Raw genomic sequence first — 19,987 nt, 5'->3', positions numbered from 1 at the left:
CATAGAATGTTGAAACTCTGACAGACAGCACGGACAGATTGGGGGAAGGAAAGGGGGGAGAGAGGGAGGAGAAGAGGAGGACTAGAGTGAGGGTTAGCCAACAGGCTATTGCTAATATCTCTACCCAGAGAGAGACTGGGTGACACATGGAGGCCCAGGGAAGGGTCATCTCCACTCAAAGTCTATGGTTTTATTTATTTCTCCTTTTCACTCTTTCTCTTCTCTCCTATCTTCCCTCCTCTCCTCTCTACCTCTCCGCCCTTTATCTTTCTTACTCCTCTCGTCACCTCCAGAATGGGAAGTTAATATTTTGGTCCTCTAGCCGCTGTGGCAGGTAGATACAAAAAATCTAGAAGCCAGTGAGATTTTTTTACCTGTCCAAAGATTTTTTACTCCATAATTAGACAAGTGAAATCACACAAAAAAACGGATGAGCGTGTTTCTAATGTATTACTAGTAAGAAGTCATGGGGTATATTGCTTCATTTCATAACGTTTTTGTGACCTGCGAGACAGAAATACCATTCCACTGGCCCTTTAAGGGACAAGCCGTTACCGTGGTAACTTGGGCACTGGCTTGTCTGTGACTGAAAAAAAGTCTCAGACTGTGACCTAGCAGCGGACAATTGCAGCAAACTCAAACTAACATTGAAAAACAACCTAGCATGTGAACAAAACAATGTAACTGGCCAAGAAACACGAGGACAAAGTCACACTTTAGTAGCCGTTCTTGTCATTTCGACCAACTTCTACATGTGGGTTTTGGATTTTTTTTTTTAAAGGTCCCACATGCTCTGTGTGACCACCCACCAACGTGGCTGGTGAAATGTACATTCTTACCCACCAATGACAAAATCTATCTGCATTTGACAGGTGGCAGGTGTTATTTTCCAACCCTGCTCACCTCCCTTCTTCTACCCTTCCCTCCTCTCCTTTCCCCATTGGCTTTCTCTCCCTTTGTGTCAAGCACATCCTCATCACGTCCAAATAAAAGTTTACACAAGCAAAACAAAGGCACTCTAGTTTAAACTTGCAGAGTGCCTTGCCAGTGTTTATGCTTAAATGTTGGCAAAGATCAATTAAATGTGGAGATGACAGTTCAACAGCTCTCTCTCTCTCTCTCTCTCTCTCTCTCTCTCTCTCTCTCTCTCTCTCTCTCTCTCTCTCTCTCTCTCTCTTCTCTGTATCTCTTCTCTGTATCTCTTCTCTGTATCTCTTCTCTGTATCTCTTCTCTGTATCTCTTCTCTGTATCTCTTCTCTGTATCTCTTCTCTGTATCTCTTCCCTGTATCTCTTCTCTGTATCTCTTCTCTGTATCTCTTTGTATTACTCCGAAGTAAAAGCCTCTGTCATATTGATGTCATCTGTTTAGTTTTGTCTATAGGCAGTGGTGGAAAAAGTACCCAATTGTCATACTTGAGTAAAAGTAAAGATACCTTAATAGAAAATGATTCAAGTAAAAGTGAACGTCACTCAGTAAAATACTACTTGAGTAAAAGTCGAAAAGTATTTGGTTTTAAATATACTTAAGTATCAAAAGTAAAAGTACAAGTATAAATCATTTCACATTCCTTCACAAACCAGACGGCACTATTTTCTTGTTTTTTAAATTCACGGATAGCCAACACTCAGAAATCATTTACAAACAAAGCATTTGTGTTTAGTGAGTCCGCCTGATCAGAGGCAGTAGGGATGACCAGGGATGTTTTCTTGATAAATGTGTGAATTGGACCATTTTCCTGTCCTGCTAAGCATTCGAAATGTAACAAGTACTTTTGGGTGTCAGGGAAAATGTATGTAGAGTAAATAGAACATTGTTTTCTTTAGTAATGTAGTAAAGTAAAAGTAGTCAAAAATATCATTAGTAAAGTAAAATACAGATACCTAAAAAAAACACTTAATTAAGTAGTACTTGGTAGTATTTTTTACTTAAGTACTTTACACCACTGTCTATAGGGACAAATGGAGATGAGAAAGCACTTTCAACTTCAATCGGGGTCTTCTAAGAGATCAGTTCCATATTGTAGTGCAGGCCTTGGCTCTAGAAGGCTGTGTATTTTGGTTTGCCTGAATGGCTTAGTGAGAAGTGAATGGGACTGGGAGTAGGAGAGTAATGAGGTGTGCCATGGAGTATATTGTGTAGAGAAATGTATATTGGATGTTAGATGGTGGATTGTGTTGGCTTGTGGGAGGCGGATGCTGCAGAGGGCATCTGCTTGGTAGAGCTCTGAACAGATGCTGTTTCACCCTGCAGCCTCGCTGTGACATGTCTCTCTACAGTCAGGCTTGAGAGAGCTGCTCAGCTGAACACGGTGTATTATTCTAAGTCAGCCATTTTAGGTCCTCCCTCACGTATGAATCTATCACTTTCGATGAAACAGTTTTTCCTCTTTATTTGTCATTTTTCTGTCAGTCCCACTGGTCCCTCTCTCCTAATCAGCTGGGACCAGAGGACGTGGGACTGTAGCTGGGCTGGAGGAGTTGAAGGCGCTGGCTGAAGCCATTGAGCAGTTGGAATACTGGCATCGCTGGTTTTGTTCCATGTTTTATAGGGTCCTCTTCTCTCCTTTTACTGTAAAGCCTTTTGAGGCACTTATACATTGGCAGGTGAATACAGCAATAGAGGGCAGAGGGGAGGAAAGGGGGGAGAGAAGGTGAGATTTTTTTTGTACCTTTATTTAGCTAGGCAAGTCAGTTAAGACCAGTTTCTTATTTACAATGACGGCCTAGGAACAGTGGGTTAACTGCCTTGTTCAGGGGCAGAACGACAGTTTTTTACCTTGTCAGCTCGGGGACCCGATCTTGCAACCTTTCAGTTACAAGCCCAACACTCGAACCACTAGGCTACCTGCCGTGATGGAACAGTAGGAGAGACCATAGAGGGAGAGATGGGGTAGGGAGGGAGGGAAGGGGAGACTAAGCTACAGTTGAAGTCGGAGGTTTACATACACCTTAGCCAAATACATTTAAACTCAGTTTTTCACAATTTCTGACATTTAATTCTAGTATTAATTCCCTGTCTTAGGTCATTTAGGATCACCACTTTATTTTAAGAATGTGAAATGTCAGAATAATAGTAGAGAGAATGATTTATTTCAGCTTTTATTTCTTTCATCACATTCCCAGTGGTTCAAAAGTTTGCTAACACTCAATTAGTATTTGGTAGCATTGCCTTTAAATTGTTTAACTTGGGTCAAACGTTTCGGGTAGCCTTCCACAAGCTTCCCACAATAAGTTGGGTGAATTTTGCCCCAGTCCTCCTTACAGAGCTGGTGTAACTGAGTCAGGTTTGTAGGCCTCCTTGCTCGAACACGCTTTTTCAGTTCTGCCCACTAGGATTGAGGTCAGGGCTTTGTGCTAGCCACTCCAATACCTTGACTTTGTTGTCCTTAAGCCATTTTGCCACAACTTTGGAACTATGTTTGGGGTCATTGTCCATTTGGAAGACCCATTTGCGACCAAGCTTTAACTTCCTGACTGATGTCTTAAGATGTTGCTTCAATATATCCACATAATTTTGCTTCCTCATGATACCATCTATTTTGTGAAGTGCACCAGTCCCTCCTGCAGCAAGGCACCCCCACAACATGATGCTGCCACCCTCGTGCTTCACGGATGGGATGGTGTTCTTCAGCTTGTAAGGCTCCCCCTTTATCCTCCGAACATAACGATGGTCATTATGGCCAAACAGTTCTATTTTTGTTTCATCAGACCAGAGGATGTTTCTCCAGAAAGTACGATCTTTGTCTCCATGTGCAGTTGCAAACCGTAGTCTGACTTTTTTTATGGCGGTTTTGGAGCAGTGGCTTCTTCCTTGCTGAGCGGACTTTCAGGTTATGTCGATATAGGACTCATTTGACTGTGGATATAGATACCTTTGTATCTGTTTCCTCCAGCATCTTCACAAGGTCCTTTGCTGTTGTTCTGGGATTGATTTGCACTTATTGCACCAAAGTACGTTCATCTCTAGGAGACAGAAAGTGTCTCCTTCCTGAGCGGTATGACGGCTGCGTGGTCCCATGGTGTTTATACTTGCATACTATTGTTTGTACAGATGAACGTGGTACCTTCAGGCGTTTGGAAATTGCTCCCAAGGATGAACCAGACTTGTGGAGTTCTACAATTTTTTTCTGAGGTCTTGGCTGATTTCTTTTGATTTTCCCATGATGTTAAGCAAAGAAGCACTGAGTTTGAAGGTAGGCCTAATAATACCTCCACAGGTACATCTCCAATTGACTCAAATGATGTCAATTAGCCTATCAGAAGCTTCTAAAGCCATGACATCGTTTTCGGTAATTTTCCAAGCTGTTTAAAGGCACAGTCATCTTAGTGTATGTAAACTTCTGACACACTGGAATTGTGATACAGTGAATTATACGTGAAATAATCTGTCTGAAAACAATTGTTGGAAAAATGACTTGTGTCATGCACAAAGTAGATGTCCTAACCGACTTGCCAAAACTCTAGTTTGTTAACAAGACATTTGTGGAGTGGTTGAAAAACGAGTTTTAACTACTTCAACTGTATATGTACAGTACCTAACAATAAAACACTATATTTAAAGGTTTATTAGGCACCTAAACAATATATACAATAGGCCTATATTTTTGTCACAGGCACAAAGGCATGCAGACAGATCAAATGTAAATGGAGTTCACTGCTTTACACTGGAACATGTGTGCATAGATAAAACACACACCACACAAGACCCTTCTCCTCCCCTCCTCTCCTCTCCCTCCCCTCCTCTCCTCTCTCCTTCCTCTCCTCTCCCCTCTCCCTCCCTGTGTTAGCATGACAGTAAACACTTTCCTCTCCCCGCTAACGGTTAACAAGGCCTGAAGGCCTCTGTCCTCTCCACTGGGACTTAACAAGCCGACCGCCTACATGCTCCGACGGGGAGACTGTCGCCCGGTAAAGCCAGCACTCAAATAAAAGCAGACCGTAACCCCCACGGAGATATGTTCGGAACTCTGACAGGGGTCCCAGACAGAGAGAGGGAGAGACAGAGGGAGAAAAACGAATAGGAGACAATAAAGTCCTCTACCCCAGGAAGAGGTAGAGAGGATGTGGTGGCTTTCTATTTCAGGCGGTGTGACACAGAATCACGGGTCTGGTCCAGGTGTATTAAGGTCTGGTCCGGGTGTATTAAGGTCTGGTCCGGGTGTATTAAAGTCTGGTCCGGGTGTATTAAGGGCTGGTCTGGGTGTATTAAGGTCTGGTCCGGGTGTATTAAGGTCTGGTCTGGGTGTATTAAGGTCTGGTCCAGGTGTATTAAGGTCTGGTCCGGGTGTATTAAGGTCTGGTCCGGGTGTATTAAGGTCTGGTCTGGGTGTATTAAGGTCTGGTCCAGGTTTATTAAGGGCTGGTCTAGGTGTATTAAGGGCTGGTCTGGGTGTATTAAGGTCTGGTCCGGGTGTATTAAGTTCTGGTCCAGGTTTATTAAGGTCTGGGTGTATTAAGGTCTGGTCTGGGTGTATTAAGGTCTGGTCTGGGTGTATTAAGGGCTGGTCTGGGTGTATTAAGGGCTGGTCTGGGTGTATTGAGGGCTGGTCTGGGTGTATTAAGGTCTGGTCTGGGTGTATTAAGGGCTGGTCTGGGTGTATTAAGGTCTGGTCTGGGTGTATTAAAGTCTGGTCTGGGTGTATTAAGGTCTGGTCTGGGTGTATTAAGGTCTGGTCTGGGTGTATTAAGCCTGGACTGACCTGGCTGTCAGCAGACTCAGTCTCAGACTGTAAGTTAGGAGCACCACGTCCAGTGCTCCTCCATTGTGAGTTCTACAGTGGTCCAGCAGTGATAATCGTACAGCCCTTTACATCCTGGTATGAAGACCATCCTACATGCCGCTCAGAGCTGTAAAGCTCTCTGACTAACTCAGTGCCATCAAAATATACACAACTAACCTCTGTCTCCACAGACAGACAGGCCGTGGTACACATAGACAGCAAGCTTTCTCGATCTCCTTGACAAACAGGCCCTGATCACCCCTGAACACTCATGTTTTGGGGCAGGAGTTTTACATGAACCCGTGACCTGACCAGGACAGGAGTTTTACATGACCAGGTGACCTGACCAGGACAGGAGTTTTACATGACCAGGTGACCCGACCAGGACAGGAGTTTTACATGACCAGGTGACCTGACCAGAACAGGAGTTTTACATGACCAGGTGACCTGACCAGGACAGGAGTTGACCAGGTGACCTGACCAGGACAGGAGTTTTACATGACTAGGTGACTCGACCAGGATAGGAGTTTTACATGACCAGGTGACCTGACCAGGATAGGAGTTGACCAGGTGACCTGACCAGGACAGGAGTTTTACATGACCAGGTGACCTGACCAGGACAGGAGTTGACCAGGTGACCTGACCAGGACAGGAGTTTTACATGACCAGGTGACCCGACCAGGATAGGAGTTTTACATGACCAGGTGACCCGACCAGGACAAAGGAAGGACCTTAGTTCTGATGACCGTGGGGTTGAGGACGCTGAGGAGGCTATGTCATGTCCAAAGACAGACAGACAGACAGACAGACAGACAGACAGACAGACAGACATTCATGAAAGTTCTGAAAGTAAACCAGGGATCAGGTTTCGTTTGAGGTCCTTTCACCCTGATCTTGGTCATTTATGAGAGGGTGAGACAGGCAGACGAAGACAGACAGCCGGCCGGGTGGTTGCTCCACCTCAGATCCTCAGATCACAGAGAAGCAGACAGACCTGACTAGATGAGATTAGAGAGACAGAGTCTCCCGGCTCCACGCTGCCTCAGCGCTTAGCACTGTCTGCCCAACCAGAGCCCTTTCCTCTCATTTCCTCCCTGTAAAGACCTGCACTCTAATCACAAGGGGAAATGGTTACGCCGCTCCTCTTTCATTTCACTTAGCGGTTTGTGATGAATGACGGATGGAGCCAATTACTGTCCTCCACTACCACCGAGTGCCTAGGTTAAATAAACATGGGCCAGTTGTTCCATTGGGGTAAGGGGAAGAGTTTTGGTCCATGTCTGACATGGCACCCTATTCCCAGGTCAAAAGTAGTGCACTGTGTAGGAAATAGGGTGCCATTTCAGACACAGCTTGGTATTTAGACCACCTGTCAGATGTGTTTGTATGGAGGATGGAACAGAGGTTGTGGCCAGACAGACAGACAGTGTTGTTCTGAACTGTGTGTCCAGTTCTCCGTCTCCTCTGTGACATCATCAGTGTGCGTGCGTCCGTGCCGCCTGGCTACCGGCTCTAACACACAAACACATCTGAACAACCACCAGACTAAACACAACACGCACTGCCTTGTGCTTAATCACGGACCAGTTAACGCACACATGCAGGCACACTCTCTCTCTCTCTCTCTCTCTCTCTCTCTCTCTCTCTCTCTCTCTCTCCCTCTCACTCTCTCTCTTGCACTGTCTTTCTCTCTCTCTCTCTCTCTCTCTCTCTCTCTCTCTCTCTCTCTCTCTCTCTCTCTCTCTCTCTCTCTTTTTTTCTCTCTCTCCCTCTCACTCTCTCTCTTGCGCTGTCTTTCTTTCTCTCTCTCTCTCTCTCTCTCTCTCTCTCTCTCTCTCTCTCTCTCCCTCTCTCTCTCGCTCTCTCTCTCTCTCTCTCCATCTCTGTCTGTTAGTCTACAGTAGCAGCCCAGCCCTGTTTGATCCCTGTTAATCTCATTGGAAGATGTTATAGGTTTCTAACTAACACTTCCTCTAAATGCCCCACTGGTGATTTACTGGGCTTTCAACAGCACAACAGGGCTCCATAAACACACACTCACACCAGCACTTACATGCTCTCTCTCTCTCTCTCTCTCTCTCTCTCTCTCTCTCTCTCTCTCTCTCTCTCTCTCTCTCTCTCTCTCTCTCTCTCTCTCTCTCTCTCTCTCTCTCTCTCTCTCTCTTTCTCTCTCTCTCTTGCTCTGTCTTTCTTTCTCTCGCTCTCTCTCTATTTCTCTCTCTCTCTATTTCTCTCTCACCCTCTCACTCTCTCTTGCTCTGTCTTTCTCAGCTCTGCTCTGTTCTGTCTGGGTAGTGTGAGTCCACAGGGATACATTCCTGCCTCTGGTGTCATCCCCACATCTCCTCACCCTCACCAGACTTCAATAGGCCTTCAGAAAGAAGAAAGAGAAGGACAATCCTTCCTCAACAAACACAGGCACAAATGCCTTCCTGGTCTACGACTGAGACGCTTGGGGCTTGTTTGTCAAGCCAAGCAAGCATCCCGCCGTTAAGAAAGTCTATGTCTTTGCCTGACTGGTAGTTTTCTCTCCCCCCGCTCTCTCTCTCTCTCTCTCTCTCTCTCTCTCTCTCTCTCTCTCTCTCTCTCTCTCTCTCAGACGTGGATGAGTGCATGGACAACAACGGAGGATGCCAGCAGGTGTGTGTGAACACCATGGGAAGCTACGAGTGTATGTGCAAACAAGGCTTCTTCCTCAGCGACAACCAGCATACCTGCATCCACCGCTCCGACGGTGAGTGGACAAGTGTGTGTGTGGTGTGTGTGGACTGTGTGGACTGTGTGGACTGTGTGTGTGTGTGTGTGTGTGTGTGTGTGTGTGTGTGTGTGTGTGTGTGTGTGTGTGTGTGTGTGTGTGTGTGTGTGTGTGTGTGTGTGTGTGTGTGTGTGTGTGTGTGTGTGTGTGTGTGTGTGTGTAGAGACTGGACATGAGTGTGTGGCACTTTCTTAGTTCTTTTCCACTGTCTATGTGTCTCTGTGCTCCTCTGGGTGGTCTCAGTCAGTCTCTCCAGCCTTTCTCTCTCAAACCATCACTACTGGTATGTAGCATTAGTACTCCTCCTAATAAGCATTTCCCCCGGACATGACCTGTGAATTTGGTTTGAGGTTGAGGCGTCAAATGCGAAGGCGTCCACTAGGGTTGCAAAGGGTCGGAAACTTTCCGGTAAATGTCTGAAGTTAAGCCCTGGAATTTGGGGAATTTTGCTTAAATTCGTCCCAAAAAGTTAGCTTATAACAGTGAACCTTTTTTGTTGGATACACAAGGCAATTCTAGGTCTTGGGGCATATTTTGGTTAAACTATCCCCAATTCAATGGAACTGCAACCCTCTGCATGCACAGTGCATTCTTCCATCACATGTGCAGTGCACTCTTCTGATTCTCAAGATCTTGCACACTAATGAGATGCTATTGAGCCCACACTACTACACTGTCTGAGCTAAGGACTACATGCTTTCTGGTGAGTTTTGATTACAATACTGGGTGGGGTGAATATATTTTATATGACATACATAATTTTTTTTAACTAGTAAATAGTAGCCTACATGAAAGTGTGTTCAAAGAATTTCTAACTTGTTAACAATTTCTGCTAGTTAGTTTTTGCTACCATGTGGGTTTTAGCTTGCTTGAGCCTGCTAACTGAGGAGAGTTAATTCACCTGTTTCCATACATGTTTCATTTAAAAACATTTTTTTTTACAAATTAGTTGTTTAATCTAACTGCTTAACTATTTATCAGTACATGGAATTGTATTTGGGTTTTATTTACTTATTTTTTCTCATCTTTACAGGAAAATTCCATGGGCACTATCTGATGTGTGGAGACATGTCACTGCAGCTAATGTAGAAGGAAAAGCTGTGTACATTTGTAAATACTGTGCCAAATCATATGTGAAGAATGCAACAAAGTTGCAGAATCATCTGGTCAAGTGCATAAAGTTCCCTCAGTGCTCACAACAAGCAACCTCTGACAAAAGTCCCTCTACTTCTATTCGAGGTGAAAATGATGAATCAGACACCTTATCAATAGCAACAGCTCATGGTCCTCTTGGAATCAGAAGTGTTTTTGACTCAATGGAGGAACGTAGTCAGAGAAATGCTGATGAATGTCTTGCTCGAGCTGTGTGTGCAACTGGTTCACCTCTGATGCTCACAGGCAATGTGTATTGGAAGAGATTTCTGAATGTTCTTCACCCAGCATACACCCCTCCAACCAGACATGCTTGATCTACTCATTGGCTGGTTGCAGAGTTCAATAGAGTTCAAGTGAAGGTCAACAGCGTACATGTTGGACCCCAAGTATGCTGGCAAGAGCATCCTGTCTGGTGCAGAGATCAACAAGGTATATGGTGTCATCACTACCGTGTCTCGCCACCTTTGCCTGGATGAGGGCATGGTTCTTGGCAGTCTGGCGAAGTACACTTCCAAGCAAGGGCTTTGGGATGGAGATGCAATTTGGCAGTCGCGCCAACATATCTCATCAGCCACCTGGTGGAAGGGACTTTGTGGATCTGAGGCTCTTTCCCCTGTTGCCTCCATCATCCTCCAAATCCCACCAACATCAGCCGCCTCAGAGCGCAACCGGTCCTTGTTTGGGAACACACACACCAAAGCACGCAACAGGCTGACCAATACAAGGGTTGAAAAATTGGTGGCCATCCGGGCAAATTTGAGGCTTTTTGAGCCTGACAACGAGCCATCCTCAACAAGGTTGGAAAGTGACAGTGAAGATGAGGCCTCAGAGTCTGATGTTCAAGAGGTGGACATTGAGGAGGTCCAGGGAGAAGACATGGAAGCCTGAGAGGAAGACAACCTAAGCTTTAGTTTCTAGACTATTATTTTACAGATGTGTGTTGAAAACGTTTCTGGGAGATGCGATGGATCATTGGGGATCATTCAACATTCCCTTTCTTTAGTTGTTCAGTGACATCATTCCAAGTGAAGAGTCAACTCATTTATTTTAAGTTAAATTTGTAACTACACTACCGGTCAAAAGTTTTATAACACCTGCTCATTCAACGGTTTTTCTTTATTTTTACTATTTTCTACATTGTAGAATAATAGTGAAGACATCAAAACAATGAAATAACACATACTGTATGGAATTATGTAGTAACCAAAAAAGTTTTAAACATAAAAATAGCCACCCTTTGCCACTCTTGGCATTCTCTCAACCAGCTTCACCTGGAATGCTTTTCCAACAGTCTTGAAGGAGTTCCCACATATGTTGAGCACTTATTGGCTGCTTTTCCTTCACTCTGCGGTCCAACCCATCCCAAACCATCTCAATTTGGTTCAGGTCAGGGGATTGTGGAGGCTAGGTCATCTGATGCAGCACTCAATCACTCTCCATCTTGGTAAAATAGCCCTTAAACAGTCTGGAGGTGTGTTGGGTCATTGTTCAATTGAAAAACAAATTATAGTCCCACTAAGCCCATACCAGATGGGATGGTGTATTGCTGCAGAATGCTGTGGTAGCCATGCTGGTAAGTGTGCCTTGAATTCTAAATAAATCACTGACAGTGTCACCAGCAAAGCACTCCCCCACCATCACACCTCCTTCTCCATGCTTTACGTTGGGAAATACACATGCAGAGATCATCCGTTCACCCACACCGCATCTCACAAAGACATGGCGGTTGGAACCAAAAATCTCCAATTTGGACTCCAGACCAAAGGACAAATTTCCACCTGTCTAATGTCCATTGCTTGTGTTTCTTGGCCCAAGCAGGTCTCTTCTTCTTATTGGTGTCCTTTAGCAGTGGTTTCTTTGCAGCAATTCGACCATGCAGTCTCCTCTGAACAGTTGATGTTGAGATGTGTCTTTTACTTCAACTCTGTGAAGCATTTATTTGGGCTGCAATTTTTGAGGTGCAGTTAACTCTAATAAACTTATCCTCTGCAGCAGAGGTAACTGTAACAGAGGTGACTCTGGGTCTTCATTTCCTGTGGTGGTCTTCATGAGAGCCAGTTTCATCATAGGGCTTGATGGTTTTTGCAACACAAAAACTTTCAAAGTTCTTGAAATGTACCATATTGGCTGACCTTCATGTCTTAAAATAATGATGGACTGTCATTTCTCTTTGCTTATTTGAGCCTAGTTCTTGCCATAATATGGACTTGGTCTTTTACCAAATAGGGCTATCTTCTGTATACCACCCCTACCTTGTCACAACACAACCGGTTGGCTCAAATGCATTAAGAAGGAAAGACATTCCACAAATGAACTTTTAAGAAGGCACACCTGTTAATTGAAATGCATTCATGGTGACTACCTCATGACGCTGGTTGAGAGAATGCAAAGAGTGTGCAAAGCTATCATCAAGGCAAAGGGTGGCTCTTTGAAGAATCTCAAATATAGAATATATTTTATTTTGTTTAACACTTTTTTGGTTAGTACATGATTCCATATGTGTTATTTCATAGTTTTTATGTCTTCACTATTATTCTACAATGTTGAAAATAGTACAAATAAAGAAAAACCCTTGAATGAGTAGGTGTTCTAAAACTTCTATTGGAAGGATTTAATCATTTGCAATTATGTCTACTTATGATAAGGTAAAAGGTTTATGTTCCTGTCTCCATATGATATGGTAAATATATCCAATGCAAAAAACATCTATATTTAAATAGTATTAATAATTAGCTTATATTAGTGTTAATTCCCATATATTTCCGTTAATTCCCATATATTCCTGTTAATTCCCACGGAAAGTTTGCACCTCTGAATATTCCCCAATATGTGGAACACTAGCGTCCACCATGCCGCGCCTTTGTTCAGTGACCATTATCCGCGTAACGTGGCGAGAAGCGCCGAGGAGTGGGCGGGATGCGTGACTTCTGACACGGGCGTTTGTCGTCCGTGTGATCCTCCTGCGACTGACGGATGATTGCGGAATTCATCATTAACCTCTCTGGCGCTCCGGCTTCCCCGGCCCTTAGCGCCTGTCAGACTTCATTCACGGTCTCAGTCTGGATCAGTGAGGATCTGAGAGGTGACGGGGGGAGGCAGAGAGAACATCCTCCTCCTCACTGAGGAATCACAGCACATTCCTCCAAAAATACACAGTTCAACAAACAGGCCGACACACACACAGAAATCTACACACACACACACACACACACACACACACACACACACACACACACACACACACACACACACACACACACACACACACACACACACACACACACACACACACACACACACACACACACACACACACACACACCAGCAGCAGCACTATAATTGAGGAGTTCAGAGAGATATGAAAGGAAGGATCCACATCCATCATCTCTGTGATGTCACTATCGGACACTTCAGGAATGTGGAGAGGGGTGAGTGACTGAGGGGGTGGAGGAGAGTGAGGGGCAATGAGGTGACCTCTCTCTCGCTCTCTCTCTCTCTCTTTCTCTCTAGCTCGTTCTATGGCCTTGGATTGGGCTAGTAGGGCAGTGTGAGCAGGGAAGCAGGGCTGTTGGGGCACGCAGTCAGAGGGAATTCAGACGAGCTGAAGAAAGAGTGAAAGAGACACAGAAATAGAAACATTCCATGTTTGCTCTCTGGAAAACCCCACCAACCTGGATGTGAATATCACCCTTTCCTCTCATACTCTCTCTCTTTTTCTCGCTCACTTTCGTGCTCCGTTCTGTCCCTCTCTCTATCTCCCTCTCACCTTCCTATCCCATCTCTCTCTTTCCACCAACTCGGTCTCTCTCAGTCTCTCTCCTCTCCTGTCCTCTCTCTTTCTCTCTATTTTTTACATCAAAGCCATTCCTCTGTTAACATGTGTAATTATTTGGCCTGTCAGAGATGCTGGGGGTAAACAGCCTCTAAAGCAGCCTGGTGTATTCCTCCAGCCCACCTCTACCCACCCCTGACCAGCCCCAGTCCAGTCACAGCCTGCCCCTGTGGCCCTCAATCAGACGCTTGTCTCCCTGCTCCTCCCAGACGGGAATAGCAGCAGCTTCTATGTGTCCCAGAGGAGTCTCCACGCCTGTTTCCATCTCTCTCCATACCCCTCTCTCTCTCTCTCTCTCTCTCTCTCTCTCTGTCTCTCTGTCTCTCTCTCTCTCTCTCTCTCTCTCTCTCTCTCTCTCTGTCTCTCTCTCTCTCTCTCTCTCTCTCTCTCTCTCTATCTCTCTCTCTCTCTCTCTCTCTCTCTCTCTCTCTCTCTCTCTCTCTGTGTATATATATATATATATATATATATGATATATCATATATATATATGATATATATATACAGTATGTCTCTCTACATTTACATTGCATTTGAGTAATTAAAAAAACAAAAAAACAACAACAGCAATACAATAAAATACAATACAAAGACAATACGAATGGCCATTCCTCTGGTCAGTGGGTGCGCTCACCCCGACCCGCCCCGAGACCCTGGCAAGGCAAAGTCCCCGCGCCCCAGCCCAAGGGGATTTTCCAAGGGTGGGAAGGACCAAATCCCCGCCGACGCCCGGGCGGGCATGGAAGCGAGCGCACCCAGAACCACCAGGACCGGAACACAGACCAGTTACAGTGTGAAACCAAAACCCAAAACATAAATAACAAAACGCAAAACATACAATAATCACATCCCCACCCTCACCCCTGATTGGAGGACCTCAAACATTTGAGGTCACTAGGAACCTCACTAGGAACTTCCCCATTATTCTACCATGCGGTCTCACTAGGAACCTCCCCATCAATTCTACCATGGGGTCTCACTAGGAACCTCCCCAATATTCTACCATGGGGTCTCACTAGGAACCTCCCCATCATTCTACCATGGGGTCTCACTAGGGACCTCCCCATCATTCTACCATGGTGTCTCACTAGGAACCTCCCCATCATTCTACCATGGTGTCTCACTAGGAACCACCCCATCATTCTACCGTGGTGTCTCATTAGGAACCACCCCATCATTCTACCGTGGTGTCTCATTAGGAATCTCCCCGTCATTCTACCATGGGGTCTCACTAGGGACTTGAACCTCCCCATCATTCTACCATGGTGTCTCACTAGGGACTTGAACCTCCCCATCATGCTACCATGGTGTCTCACTAGGAACCTCCCCATCATTCTACCATGGGGTCTCACTATGGACTTGAACCTCCCCATCATTCTACCGTGGTGTCTCACTAGGGACTTGAACCTCCCCATCATTCTACCATGGTGTCTCACTAGGGACTTGAACCTCCCCATCATTCTAAACATTTTCCCCAAGAGCAAAATGAGGTCTAAGGTCCTATTTTAGTAATTTCTCTCTCTTTCTCTCTCTCTCTCTCTCTCTTTGTGAGGACAGACTGGACAGAGATTGTGCCCCCTCCCTCTTCCCCCCACTGCCAAGTCATGTCAAACCTGGTCCCATATTATCCCAGAGATAACCTGGTACCACTCCAAGATGTGTCTGATGAACTGAGGTAGTGTACAGTATCAACCCACACTCCACAGAAGGACACAGTGTGTAGGAATCATCGCAGACACACGAACGTGCTCACAGACTGGCACGTACAGAGGGACTGGCTCACAAACACACATTATGCCTTGATTAATATACACGGGCATGTGTGTAATGCACACATGCCTCACACATGCAGTCGCACACACACACTGACTGGCCTTGATAAACACACACTTTGTGAGTAACCATCTCCTTCCTCACTAATATTATATTAGGTTCATGTGGAGGCGTCTCCTAACCCTGAATGAAATGTTTTTTCTCCCTAACCCTAATCCTAACCCATGACCCGTTGCTGTCACTTATCACCCTCCCCTATCCCTGCCCGTGGAGGGTTTACCTAATCCAGCCACCTCTCAGCAGCCCCGCAGGTACCCACCACACCACACCCCTTTCTGGACACCTGTTCCTCTGTTGAGGGGAGGGCACTCCATCCCGCATGTAGTGACTGCAGATGGGCCAAATATATTTAGTTTATAACTCCCCTTTAATGCTTCTACAGATGATTTAATGTCTGTCTGATATGGCACCCTGTTCCTTAAATAGTGCACTACTTGTGACGCAATATTAGCCTGGATTTAACCCAGGCTATTGGTTTGGATGCATAGTATGTTTCCGCAATGGCATCCTATTCCCAAGTGAACTACTTTTGACCAGAGCCCCATTCAAAAGCTGTGCACTATATCGAGAATAGGGTGCCATTTTGGACACCATGTGTAGATGTTGAATCCAGGCTGATGATAGTGTATGAGGTCATCAGAGGAGCTGGAGGTGCTTCTCAGTAATTTATGCAGCCGCATGCGGTTTATGGTTACAATGACAGTAGCCACTTCACGGTTACCGCCGGTTACCGAGGCGGCTGGGCGGGTGCCTGTCTCTGAAATTGTAGCCAGAGTTTTAGAGAGTTTTAGAGAATTAAATCTGTCATTGTTGAGGAAATACACACAGATACCTCCCTTTCACTCTCTTTTACACACGCTCACACACACACACACACACACACACACACATGCACAGTCTTGTGCAGCTAACTTTGTGGGGACATACAATTCAGTCCCATACAAAATTCTATTTTCCCTAACCCTAATCCTAACCCTAACCTGTACCCTAAACCTAACCCTAACCTTAACCCAAAAACCTATCCTTAACCATGAACCTAACCCTAACTCCTAACCCTAAAACGAACCCCCTATCTCCTAAACCTAATTCTAATCCTAACATAATTCTAACCTTAACCCTAAACCCCCTAGAAAAAGCATTTGACCTTATGGGAACCAACAAAATGTCCCCAGTTGGTCAAATCTTTGTTCATTTACTATTCTTGTGGGGACTTCTGGTCCCCACAAGTATAGTTAAACACGTCCACACACACACACACACATCTGCACTTGTTTGTTCCATTGCGATGGGCTACTGTGTGTTTCCCGGGAAGTGTGTTACGTTTCAGACTCTGAACAGTTTCCCAGTCATGACAAACACCGGGCCCTCCAGGTCTTCTCTGTATTTTAGAACACTGTAAACAGTGGGACAATGCTGCTGTTCATCTGAAGTGCTTTTTTACTGGCTGGAATGGTTGAACATTTCGCTTTGGGTCGTTCAACCTATTCTATTAAATTTGTCTGATATCAAACAACAAATTCAACAGATCAATGTGATTTTCTGAATTGAATGAAAGCTTCTAAATTGCTTTCAACACCTCATGCACATGCACATTGAATAGCGCTGGGGGCAATGTAGCGGCAGCAGCCTATCCGAAGATTTGGAGGTGTGGCTTATTAGGGGCATAGCTTTTATGGAGTTATTTTTGCCCATCCAAGAGAGTGAATGTCATTGAGCGTCATGTCTTTATTTAAGTGTTGAACGCAGTAAGTTGCAACTTGAAATATAGGTTTGGTGATAAGTGGTTAAAACAGTTAGAATTGAGTCATACCGTTGGTTTCAACTAATGTAGTATTTTTTAATTGAGAAAACCTAACTTCATTTTTTGGGGTTGAACCAAAGAGTACTTGTTTACAGTGTAGAGGTGTTTACTAACTCCTGCTTTCCACTCCCAAATGTCCCTCGCTCACCATTATCAAGCATAGTGGGAAAACTACCAGACCAGGCAGTAACTGAACATGGCAGATAACTTAATTGAGGAAACTATCTGCGCATAAATCAGTTGAGGAAATTCTCTTCTCTCAAGTGATCTTATTTTGATCCAAGACATACAGACAAACAGCCCATTGACCTGAGATGAAATCTTGTCATTCAAACATTCAGCATTTACACAACCCATTCATTAAGAACTGGTAGTTGTGATGAATGAGTTGTAGAACAGTGTAGAAACAGTGGTGTATATGCCTGTATATGTTCAGTAAGAGGCCCCCAGCCACCCAGCGGGCCCCGGAGGAGATATAAAGTTACAAAGTGAACCATAACACTTCTCTATTTCAGTCAAATATGGCAGTAGATGTCCCCATATGTTGTGAATATAATATGCTTGTAAATTCTTCTCCCAACTTAACTCCATTCCTTGGCAATTTGGTGTGGGTAGTAAATTGGGAATTTGTGTTGGTGCCCACCCCGACAGTGTACCCGGTGCTCAGAGCCTGGCCATGGAAACCACTCAAAATCCTCCTTAAAAATGGTTTTATTTCCTCCTGCCTGAGGAATTTCATACCCATCAGAGAGAAAGAGAGACAAATAGAAGGGAGTGCGAAACACATTATGAAGTAATTGTAATTACTATGATATATTCTAATTACTATATGAGATCTTCTAGACAGTTTTTTACCCTAACCATACACAACAGGGGACCCATGTCTGAGCGTGTGCATGCTTAGCCCTACAGTGGAAACATGGCATGTTGGCAGTGTCGGGAGTTAGTCGACAACCCCTGTCTGCTGTCATGCTGTTTGTTTCGGATGGTTGGAAAATCATTCATCAGCGGCTGTGGTGTGTGTGTGTGTCTGTGTCTGCGTGTGTGCGGCGTCGTGGGTCTCCCGGAGCGGCGGGTGAGAAAATAGAGGCTCTGTGTGATTTATGTGGCTTCGCGGGACAGATGAAATGGCCTGTCCACGGCTCCTGAGAGGGCTATATATAATGGCAGGGATTACTAGCTTAGCGCTGAGGGATGGAGGGGGACCGATGGTGTATAGGGAGGGACACTGTCTCATTAGTTTGTTGCTCGGTTGGTTGTTTGGTTGGTTGGTTCAGTCATTTGTTTGTACACTCACTTACTCACTCACTGACTCACTCACTCACTCACTCACTCACTCATTCACAACCTTTATATCACTGGTGGAGAATAAGTAAGGAACTGTATAGGGCCAGTGGAGCAACTGCATTACACTGTGGTTCAATAGGTCTTTATTGACCATGCCACTGTTGCTGGTGCCCCACAACACTGATAATGTCACCTACAGTAGAAAGATAGCAGGTTAGCTAACAGCAGTCAGGCACACTGGAGTTCAGTGGTCACCAACCAGTCGATCGCGTTCTTCAAGGTATTCCCAGTCAATCACCAAATATTTCTGTTGAAAAGCCAACGATAAAGACTTGTTGTGCTGTTGGCGGTAGGTGCACTTCAAATCAAATCAAACTTTATTTCTCACATGTGCCGAATACAACAAGTGTAGACCTTACTGTGAATGGTTACTTACAAGCCCTTAACCAGCAGTGCAGTTCAAGAGAGTTAAGAAAATATTTACCAAATAAACTAAAGTAAAAAATAATAAAAAGCATCACAATAACATAACAATAACGAGGCTATATACAAGGGGTAACGTTACCGAGTCAGTGTGCGGGGGTACAGGTTAAAGGTAATTTGTACATGTAGGTAGGGGTGAAGTGACTAAGCATGGATAATAAACAGCAAGTAGCAGCAGTGTACAAATCAAATGGGGGGGGGGGGTCAATGTAAATAATCCGGTGGCCATTTGATTAAATGTTCAGCAGTCTTATGGCTTGGGGGTAGAAGCTGTTAAGGAGCCTTTTGGTACTAGAAAACAGTCTATGACTTTGGTGCCTGGAGTCTCTGACAATTTTATGGGCTTTCCTCTGACACCACCTATTATATAGGTCCTGGATTGCAGGAAGCTTGGCCCCAGGGATGTACTGGGCCGTATGCACTACCCTCTGTAGCGCCTTACGGTCAGATGCCGAGCAGTTACCATACCAGGCGGTCGGATGCTCTCGATGGTGCAGCTTTCAAACCTTTTGAGGATCTGGGGACCCATTCCAAATCTGAAGGTTGAAAAGGTTTTGTCGTGCCATCTTCACGACTGTCTTGGTGTGTTTGGACCATGATAGATTGTCAGTGATGTGGACACCAAGGAACTTGAAACTCTCGACCCGCTTCACTGCAGCCCCGTTGATGTTAATGGGGGCCTGTTCAGAACGCCTTTTCCTGTAGTCCACGATCAGCTCCTTTGTCTTGTTTTCCTGGCACCACACTGCCAGTTCTCTAACCTCCTTCCTATAGGCCGTCTCATCGTTGTCGGTGATCAGGCCTACCACTGTTGTGTCATCAGCAAATGTAATAACGGTGTTGGAGTCGTGTTTGGCCACGCAGTCGTTGGTGAACAGGGAATACAGGAGGGGACGAAGTACACACCCCGGAGTGGCCCCAGCGTTGAGGATCAGCGTGGCAGACGTGTTGTTGCCTACCCTTACCACCTGGGGGGCGGCCCGTCAGGAAGTCCAGGATCCAGTTGCAGAGGGAGGTGTCCCAGGGTCCTTAGCTTAGTGATGAGCTTCATTGGCACTATGGTGTTAAACACTGAGCTGTAGTCAATGAACAGCATTCTCACATAGGTGTTCCTTTTGTC

The 19,987-nt window shown here is 45.2% G+C and overlaps 1 protein-coding gene across 7 annotated transcripts in view; it reads left to right on the top strand.

Annotated features, from left to right (window-relative positions):
• The window catches only part of LOC129865240 (signal peptide, CUB and EGF-like domain-containing protein 1), a 113,226-nt gene that overhangs the window by 21,503 nt on the left and 71,736 nt on the right, over nt 1–19,987 (top strand). For all 7 annotated transcript variants that reach the window (XM_055937858.1, XM_055937863.1, XM_055937860.1 and 4 more), the window contains exon 4: nt 8,322–8,456. In XM_055937858.1, coding sequence (XP_055793833.1) covers nt 8,322–8,456 — 135 coding nt within the window. The remainder of the gene's footprint in view (nt 1–8,321; nt 8,457–19,987) is intronic.

Source organism: Salvelinus fontinalis, chromosome 11, assembly GCF_029448725.1.
Source record: "Salvelinus fontinalis isolate EN_2023a chromosome 11, ASM2944872v1, whole genome shotgun sequence".
Classification (NCBI taxonomy): Eukaryota; Metazoa; Chordata; class Actinopteri; order Salmoniformes; family Salmonidae; genus Salvelinus; species Salvelinus fontinalis.
Note: the sequence above shows the minus strand (reverse complement) of the source record. Positions and strands in the feature narration are given on the sequence as shown.